The sequence below is a fragment of the Jaculus jaculus genome, chromosome 20 (assembly GCF_020740685.1).
Source record: "Jaculus jaculus isolate mJacJac1 chromosome 20, mJacJac1.mat.Y.cur, whole genome shotgun sequence".
Taxonomy (NCBI): Eukaryota; Metazoa; Chordata; class Mammalia; order Rodentia; family Dipodidae; genus Jaculus; species Jaculus jaculus.
In genome coordinates, this window is record NC_059121.1 from 19,796,990 (window position 1) to 19,806,386 (window position 9,397).

General features: G+C 50.6%; 1 protein-coding gene across 1 annotated transcript; it reads left to right on the plus strand.

The window, feature by feature from the left end:
- The first annotated feature begins 777 nt into the window (after positions 1-777).
- Plk2 (polo like kinase 2) lies at positions 778-7,606 on the plus strand. The gene is made up of 14 exons (XM_004664922.2): positions 778-1,245; positions 1,912-2,019; positions 2,176-2,292; positions 2,454-2,583; positions 2,740-2,827; positions 3,267-3,362; positions 3,465-3,663; positions 3,758-3,905; positions 4,372-4,469; positions 4,998-5,127; positions 5,602-5,842; positions 5,978-6,107; positions 6,589-6,699; positions 6,855-7,606. The coding sequence occupies exons 1-14, from the start codon at positions 901-903 to the stop codon at positions 7,044-7,046; spliced, it is 2,133 nt and encodes a 710-aa protein (XP_004664979.2). The 5' UTR covers positions 778-900; the 3' UTR covers positions 7,047-7,606.
- The last annotated feature ends 1,791 nt before the right edge of the window (positions 7,607-9,397 follow it).

The following is a 9,397-nucleotide window of genomic DNA, read 5'->3' on the forward strand; positions in this document are numbered from 1 at the left end:
GGACCCTCGGATGAATGCCCCCCGTCCCCCATGCTCATGCCCGGGTCTGCAACCTGGAGCCTGTCTTATTCCGAAGGGACGCTGCTCTTGGCCGTGACGCCTGTCTCTTGTTCTCTGCTCCCTATCTGTTGCCCCGTGTCCCCTGTCTGTCCCTTATCTCCTGTCCCTGGATCCCCATCCTCTGTCCACTTTCCCCCTGTCCCTCTCCATCCCTGGATCCCTGAGCCTCCTCCCCTGTCCCTCCTCCCTTGTCCCTCCTCCCCTGTCTCCTGTCCCTTATCCTCTGTCCCTCCGTCCCTGTCACCTTGTCCCTCCTCCCCTGTCTCCTGTCCCTGCGTCCCTGTCCCTCATCCCCTGTCCCCTTATCCATCATCCCCTGGTCTCCTGTCCCTCATCCCCTGTCCCCTTATCCATCATCCCCCCCCTGGTCTCCTGTCCCTCATCCCCTGTCCCCCTTATCCATCATCCCCCCCCTGGTCTCCTGTCCCTCCATCCCCGTGCCTCATCCCCGGCCACATGCGGGGGGCGACCCATGGGGCGAGCCGTGGCACCCCCGAGCCCTCGCGGGGCTGTCCCAGGGAGACCTCGCGCGCGCGCGCACGTGTGTGTCTGTGTCTGTGTGCGCGCGCGCGCGCGCGGGGGAGGCGGAGCGGGGAGGGGGGGAGAAAAGGGGGAGGGCGGTGGGCGTGGCTTCGGTGACGTCACGCGGCCACGCCCCCTCCGGCCGGCGCGGCTATATAAGGCGCTCGCGGGAGCGCTGCCCGGGCACCGGCGGAGCGGGACGCGTGGCTGCGCGGCGGCGCTCGTGCGATCGCCGCTCTTCCTCCTCCTCCTCCTCCTCCTCGTCCTCGTCCTCGAACTCGATCCCGGGCGGCGACATCGAGGCCGGCGGGCGCGGCCATGGAACTCTTGCGGACTATCACCTCGCAGCCGGCGGCGGGCAGCAAGGGGTGCGAGGCGGCCCTGGGCCGGGCGGGCGCCGGGGACTCGAGGAAGAAGCCGCCGCCGCCGCCCGGCGCCGCCGAGGACGGGCAGCAGCTGCAGCCCCCGGCGGCGCCGCCGTCGGGACCCTCGGCCGCGCCCCCTCCTCCTCCGCCGCCGCCGCCGCCGCCGCCCGCTCACGCTCACCACCATCACCACCACCACCACCACCACCACCACCACCACTCGGGAGCCGAGGTCTCGCGGATCATCGTCGACCCCACCACGGGCAAGCGATACTGCCGGGGCAAAGTGCTGGGCAAGGTGATGCGCGGTGCACGCCCCCCGGGGGGGGGGTGTCGGGAGATGTGGGGGAGGTCTTCCATCGCGTCCGCGCTTCGGGGCTCGCCCACCCTGGCCCCCCCACCCCCCACCATACCTTCACCGATGCCTCCTCTTCTGGCTCTCTGTGCATGGGCTTTATCCATCATTATGCCTGCTCTTCCTCGTCGTCCGTCCTCCTCCACCCCCGGCTCTCTGTGCACGCCTCTATCCATCCGTCCCTGTGCCCCCTCCTCCCGCCGCCCAGAGACATTCATCCCAAGTCCCCAAAGTGCGCGCTTTGCCCATCACACCTCGCCTTGCCTCCCCCCCCCTCCACCTGCTCCCCAAAGAATCTTCAGACGTAATTTTCCTTTTTTTTTTTTTTGCCACCTCCAATCTCCACGCTCCCTTCCTAAAGCTCTCCTTCTGTAAAGGGAGAAGAGAAAGTGGACTTGTTTTCAGGAATGCCTTTCCCTTGCCGAAGGACCTTTGCAAAGTAGACTCCATCACCCCTGCACCCCCCCCCCCAATCTTCGCTCTGCTTCACGTTGGCGTCTTTGCTTATTTTAAAGCATTGATTCTCTTTCCCTCACCACTCCCCCCCCCCCCCACACACACGTTTTCATGCCATGCTCAATTCCACCCTCGGCTCTGTCTCCTCTCCAGGGTGGCTTTGCAAAATGTTACGAAATGACAGATTTGAGCAACCACAAAGTCTACGCGGCAAAAATCATTCCTCACAGCAGAGTAGCCAAACCTCATCAAAGGGAAAAGGTGTGTATGACTGTGGAGTCAAGTATTTTCTTTGTGGGCAGGGGTGGCCCTACCCTAAGGGGGGGGGGGGGGAGGTGGGAGGTGGGGAAAACCTTCTTGTGTGTGTGTAAGCCCCGTCTTTGCCACTCATGAGCGTCCTCTTGCTTCTCCTCCCAGATCGACAAGGAAATAGAGCTTCACAGGACTTTGCATCATAAGCATGTGGTGCAGTTTTTTCACTACTTCGAAGACAAAGAAAACATTTACATTCTCTTGGAGTACTGCAGCAGAAGGGTGAGTGTTTAATGCCCGTTCAGCATGGCATTTGATCTGGCATTTGAGCTGCGGTGGTTTATTTGTCCACCACCACATCCACCTTCATCTTGCAGGTAAAGCTGGTTTGGACAACTGTTTGACAGGTGTCTCCCCCCCCCCCCCTCTCCTTCTTTCCCTAGTCCATGGCTCACATCTTAAAAGCAAGAAAGGTGTTGACCGAGCCGGAAGTGCGATACTACCTCAGGCAGATTGTGTCTGGACTGAAATACCTTCATGAGCAAGAGATCTTGCATAGAGATCTCAAACTAGGTAAGCGGGCCCGCGGTGGTTCCTCGTACTTGGGCTCTAGCCTGTGACATCTGGCTTTTCAATGGGTGCCTCTGAAATGGGTGTGTGCGCGGTGGATTTGCAGTTCTTGAAGGCAATTCACACTTTTTTGTTGGTGGTGTTGTTTTTATCTTCTAGGGAACTTTTTTATTAACGAAGCCATGGAGCTCAAAGTTGGAGACTTTGGTTTGGCAGCTAGACTGGAACCTTTGGAGCACAGAAGGAGGTGAGATGCAGACACATCCTACCAGGGCCTTGTGGGGACCAGTTATACATGGCTGTTGGCAGGAACGCTTCTAAACCACAACGCTGTTAACATGAAGAAGCAAGTGACTGTCTGGACTCGACAGGTTCACTCTAAATCGAGTGTTTAGTCAGTGAAGTGTAATCTTTGCCTGGAATGTATAAATCATCCAGTCCCAGCTTATCGAAAACACCTGAGTATATAAGCTGAAAAGGTGTATATGCATTTAGAGAAATAAAGGAGATTTGGTCAAATTCAAAAAAACACAAACAGAGGAAGCAAGATTAGGGAAATTGGGAAAAGATACGGGAGCTCTGATAGCATTCATATTCACCATAGTGCCTTTAAGATATTGTTTCCTATGGGCTCATTTAAACAATGCAGTCATTCTTAATGTGGTCTTGGTATCTTGTCTTTTCAGAACGATATGTGGTACTCCAAACTATCTCTCTCCCGAAGTCCTCAATAAACAAGGGCATGGTTGTGAATCCGACATCTGGGCCTTGGGCTGTGTAATGTAAGTGGATGCAGCAGAATGACTCCAAAGCACCTTTGGTTTTCTCACTCAGAAAAGAGGTCCCACGTGGCCCTTTCTGAAGAATCATTTCTCTGCACCCAGGTACACGATGCTGCTGGGAAGGCCACCCTTCGAAACTACCAATCTGAAAGAAACCTATAGGTGCATACGAGAAGCAAGGTATACAATGCCATCTTCCTTGCTGGCTCCTGCTAAGCACTTGATAGCCAGCATGTTGTCCAAAAACCCAGAGGACCGGCCCAGTCTGGATGACATCATCCGGCATGACTTTTTTTTGCAGGTTGGTACTCCATCGATCACCCCTCTCTCTTTCATTGTGTGTTATTGGTCCTGATTGCCCAATAGGTTACTGAAGGTCTTCTCTGGTTCCACAGGGCTTCACTCCAGATAGACTGTCTTCTAGCTGTTGTCATACTGTTCCAGATTTCCACTTATCAAGCCCAGCAAAGAATTTCTTTAAGAAAGCTGCTGCCGCCCTCTTTGGTGGCAAAAAGGACAAAGCAAGATATATCGACACGCACAGTACGTTACCCTCATTCTCTGGCCTTCCTTCCCTGTGTCCAAGATTACATTTATACTTCATGTGTTCGTTGAGATTCCAACACAGCCATAATTTAGCCAGTGTATTCATAGACTATTGACCTTTGGCACTGGATATGATCAATAGACACCTAGAATTGTGGTGGATAGTGGTTTTTTACTTTTTAAGGGGAACATTAATGTGTGCTGCCTACACACTTGCAATTGGTGACGCTGCTAAAAAGCTGCCTTTGCTTGGCTGCCTGTAACCTAGTCAATGATACGTGCAGAGCAAAGAGGCTAGCTGTGTTCTTAAGGTCTCTGAGATAGACTAGGCTAGCCATGTTATTAAGTTCTCTGAGCTAGACTAGGCTAGCCGTGTTCTTTGCTCTCTGAGCTAGACTGGGCTAGCTGTGTTCTTTGCTCCCTGGGGTGACTGATGGTCGTAACGCTTTCCCTTGACCTGCAGACAAGGTGTCTAAAGAGGACGACGACATCTACAAGCTTCGGCAGGACTTGAAGAAGACGTCAATCACGCAGCAGCCCAGCAAGCACAGGACGGACGAGGTAAGTGGGAAAAGGTGCATGCGCTCATGAGTTCTACACCCGCTTCCCTTCTTGGACAATTAGCATCCGGTTGCAGAGGGGACCCCGGCTGGCGTTGAAGCAGTGCATTCAGTTGGGGGTACCACAGTGTTTTTTCCTAGCTTGTACCCATTTTGCATCTTTTTCATTTAATTTTGTTTATATTTAATTATTTGAGAGAGCTAAAGTCAGATTGAGAGGGAAAGAGAAGGAGAGAGAGAGAGAGAGAGAGAGGGAGAGAATGGGCATGCCAGGGCCTCCAGCACCTTCTAACGAATTCCAGACGCATGTGCCACCTTGTGCATCTGGCTTATGTGGGTCCTGGGGAATTGAACCTAGGTCCTTTGGCTTTGTAGGCAAGCGCCTTAACCACTAAGCCATCTCTCCAACCCCCATTTTGTATTTTGATAGGCTTTCCCAACAGTTATCTCAATCCTGTTCTCACCTGAGCTTTCAGCTATAAGAGGACTCAGTTCCTTGACTCTCTGCCTGCCTCTTCCCTCCTTGCAGGAGCTCCAGCCGCCCACCAGCGCAGTCGCCAGATCCGGCACCTCTGTGCTGGAAAACAAGCCTCAGATTGGAGACGCTATCCGCATGATCGTCCGAGGGACTCTGGGCAGCTGCAGCAGTAGCAGTGAATGTAAGTGGTTTGCAAAATCATGTATTTTTTAAAAATTTATTTATCTGAGAGTGACAGACAGACAGAGGAAGAGGCAGAGAGAGAGAGAGAGAGAATGGGCGCGCCAGGGCTTCCAGCCACTGCAAATGAACTCCAGACGCGTGCGCCCCCTTGTGCATCTGGCTAACGTGGGACCTGGGGAACCGAGCCTCGAACTAGAGTCCTTAGGCTTCACAGGCAAGGGCTAAACCGCTAAGCCATCTCTCCAGCCCCAAGATCCTATTTTGAACAAGCGGTGATACCAATGCTGAGTACTAGGCAACTGAAGTCAGTTTTGTACCCTAATTTTACACAGAAGAAGCCAAATTAGAGAAATTAAGGATGAACCCTGGTTTCTCTGTCTCTCAACTTAGTAGAAGGAAGCAAGCAAGCATTTCGCCAGACCTCAGGTGGTGGTGCGCACAGTTGGTAACTTGCGGCTCTCTCTGCCTCCAGGCCTGGAAGACAGCACTATGGGAAGTGTTGCCGACACAGTGGCAAGGGTCCTCAGGGGATGTCTAGAGAATATGCCAGAAGCCGGCTGCATTCCCAAAGAGCAACTGAGCACGTCTTTTCAGTGGGTCACCAAATGGGTCGATTACTCCAACAAATACGGCTTTGGGTACCAGCTCTCGGACCACACCGTTGGCGTCCTTTTCAACAACGGTGCCCACATGAGCCTCCTTCCAGACAAAAAGTACGTGCATCCCGGTTTATGAAATCACTCTGTGGTTATACCAGAGAAATCTGAACGGAGTACCTAGGTGCCGGAAGGAGAGACTAGCTGCCTCTCATTTTCCCCCTTTTCTCTCCCTGTTGTTCTGCTTTCTAGAACAGTTCACTATTACGCAGAGCTTGGCCAGTGCTCTGTTTTCCCTGCAACAGATGCCCCGGAACAATTCATCAGTCAAGTGACGGTGCTGAAGTACTTCTCTCATTACATGGAGGAGAACCTTATGGATGTAAGTGCTGCAGTTTGAAAAACTCAGTTTTTAAAATATTTTATTTATTTATTTATTTATTTATTTATTTGAGAGAGAGAGAGAGAAAGAGAGGACGGGCACACCAGGGCCTCCAGCCACTGCAAACAATCCAGATGCGTGCGCCACCTTGTGCATATGGCTTATGTGGGTCCTGGGGGATTGAACCTGGGCCCTTAGGCTTTGCAGGCAAGTGCCTTAAAAACTAAGCCCTCTCTGCAGCCCAAGAACACTCATTCTTGAAGCGCTTTATATTTCATGGCATCTGTACCACCTTGAATCTTGTTCAGGGTACAGATGCTCATTGCTCACCCTAGACGTACTGAGCCATTATCTTGGGGAGGCAGAACCAGGCATCTTGAGGCCACTCTAGGGCTTTCATCCAAGAGGCCATCACATAGTATGCCTACAGTATGGTCTTTCTAGGCACTGACACGACACCCTCTCTCCTGATCTCCTCTAGGGTGGTGATCTCCCAAGTGTTAGTGATATCCGAAGACCTCGGCTCTACCTCCTTCAGTGGCTAAAATCTGATAAGGCCTTAATGATGCTCTTCAACGATGGTACCTTCCAGGTAACTCAGCCCTTCGCAGAAGTGTGTGCTCACACTCTCAGAAAGTATACTCACTGTCCCAAGTCCTTAAATTGTTTTTTTCCTTCTTAATTTTTGACGCCTTCCATTTCTTGAACACATACAGTTCTAATCCCTGTGTTGGTTTTCTTTCTCAGGTGAATTTCTACCACGATCATACAAAGATCATCATCTGCAGCCAGAATGAAGAATACCTTCTCACCTACATCAACGAGGAGAGGGTCTCTGCCACTTTCAGACTGACGACGCTGCTGATGTCTGGCTGCTCGCCGGAACTGAAGAACCGAATGGAATATGCCCTGAACATGCTCTTACAGAGGTGTAACTGAGGACCTCTTGGGGCGGACCCCACCGGGGGGGCTCTTGTCCACTGTGAGATCTACGGGAACGCCAGGGGTGCGACCCGGAGTATGTGGAAGGCTGATGGACAAGTTTGGCGTGTGGTACGAACATAATGCCTCCAGGGCCTGCCAGCCTGGGAGAGACCAGGGCAGGCTGGGCGAACCATCCTCGACTTTGGATGATCCAAGGGGGAACCAGAATGCGGTTTTCTGAGACGCCTGCTTTAAAAAGTCTTAAGGACAGTTCTGCGCAAAGATGTCTGGACTTGGAACTGTGAACATGCTTCCTGACGCCGGGGGAGAAGGGAGGAAGCTCCCTTGTTGACAGGCTGGGATCAGGGCAGCTTTGGGCTGCTTAACTGTGAACTATGGCCATATATAATTTTTTTTTTGTTTATTTTTTGAATACACTTGTGGCTGGAAAAGTGCATTCCTTGTTAATAAACTTTTTATTTATTACAGCCCAAAGAGCAGTATTTATTATGAAATGTTCTTTTTTTTATGTTGACCATTCTAAACTCTTGGCAATAAAGAGTATGAAAACGTTAGAAGTCTTCTGTCTTTACTACGATTGTGCGCCACATTATCGCATTCTCTCTCTTTCTTGGCCCTGTTTGGCAAGACATTTAGTATAGAAGCAAACAGAAAAAGGCCTTCAGTTTTCTAATTGTGGCTTCTGAGAAGTGAGCCTTTCATGAGATTTCTGAGTGAATCTAGCTTGAGGACTGTATAACAAAACCTCTTTTTACAACCAAAAAGATTAGCCTGCTAAATCCCAAACTGATTTTCTCCCTCAAATATTTCTTCCAATAGTCACTTCACTTAGAATCGTAAAGTGGAGGAGTCCTGTGTAAACAGACCTCTGTCATGAACTGTCCGTAGGGACAGGAAGTTGATCCTCAGGTAGGCAAAACTGCGTTGATATCGCCTGAGCCACATAAACATATTATGTAGGCTTGAACCTGCCTAAACACTTGAAGCGCTGCTGGTGGTCCGTGACCCCGGCAGTGAGAGATGCTCTGTAAATAAGGCACTTTATTTTCCTTCTGGTGGTTGAGACTGGAGGAGGGTTAAGGGAAACCAAGCTGCACATTGGGGCTCATGATTTAAAAATTTTAACTTTTGTCAGGAGGCAGACCTGGCGAGGTACTCTCCTAAGGGATTCACTCTTGACAGGTGTAAAGACAAGCTTCCCATCCTGTCAATCTGAACTTGTGGTGACCTGCATACGATGCTAATGATTTATTTTTGCTCAGTTGCAATCACATGACAAGAATAACCGTCTCCTGTGAGAAGAGCATTTTGGTGGAAAGCTTTGTTTACATTGTGGTTCGGTACAGAGCAGTGTGGAGGTGATAATTGTGAAAGTTTTTCTAAAATGGTTGCGGATTATACCACAGCAACACACGACACACACATATTTGATTTTATATACTATAACAGGTTAAACTCTTTTACCCCCTTGCCCCTTCACCCATTCCCTTGGGGCCCTCCTCAGTGGGGTTATGGTATCCGCTGTGGGCCCATGAGGGCCTCAGTTAGTCTCTGTGGGGTAGTGAGCGACCATGCCTCAGAGCATTCCTACCCACTCTGGTTCTTAAAATCTCCCCCCCCCCCACCCGCCCCCTTTCACAATGTTCTCTGAGCCATGGTAGGCCAATTGGAAATCTGATTTAGTGTTGACATTTAAAAAAAAAAAAATTCATTTTTATTTATTTGACTGGGAAAGAGAGAAAGAGAGAGAGAGAAAGAGAGAGAGAATGGGTACGCCAGGATCTCCAGCCACTGCAGATGAACTCCAGATGCATGCACCCCCCCCCCTTGGCATCTGGCTAACGCGGGTCCTGGGGAATCGAACCTGGGTCCTTTGGCTTTGCAGGCAAACGCCTTAATCACTAAGCCTTCCCTCCAGCCCAGTGTTGACCTTTTCTATGTGTCCTTAGTAAAAGCTGGATTTGGAAATTTTGCTAGGGTTATTTCATGAATTGTTGATGAAATTCTAGCGGCTTTTGAGTTTTAAAAATCTAAACTGGATGGAAAAGAAGGGGGAGGGTCAGCCAAAGCTAAGGATGTGTAGATAAAAATATTTTCAAAGTTAAAAAAAAATGGAGAAAAAATAGTCATTAAATGGCTTATAGTAATGTCTGAGGAAGACAGAGCAGAAGTAGAGTCTTCATTTTCGAAGCCGGGAAGAAATAGAGTTCAAATAGTGAAAAATGTTCTTTCCTTTTGAGTCTGACAGTGTCAGACTATATATATTCATGAAGGTTTTAGAACATATCTATTCACTACCGAGGTGCAGGGCCTGGCCTGGGAGAGCAGAGTGGACCTAGGCCACC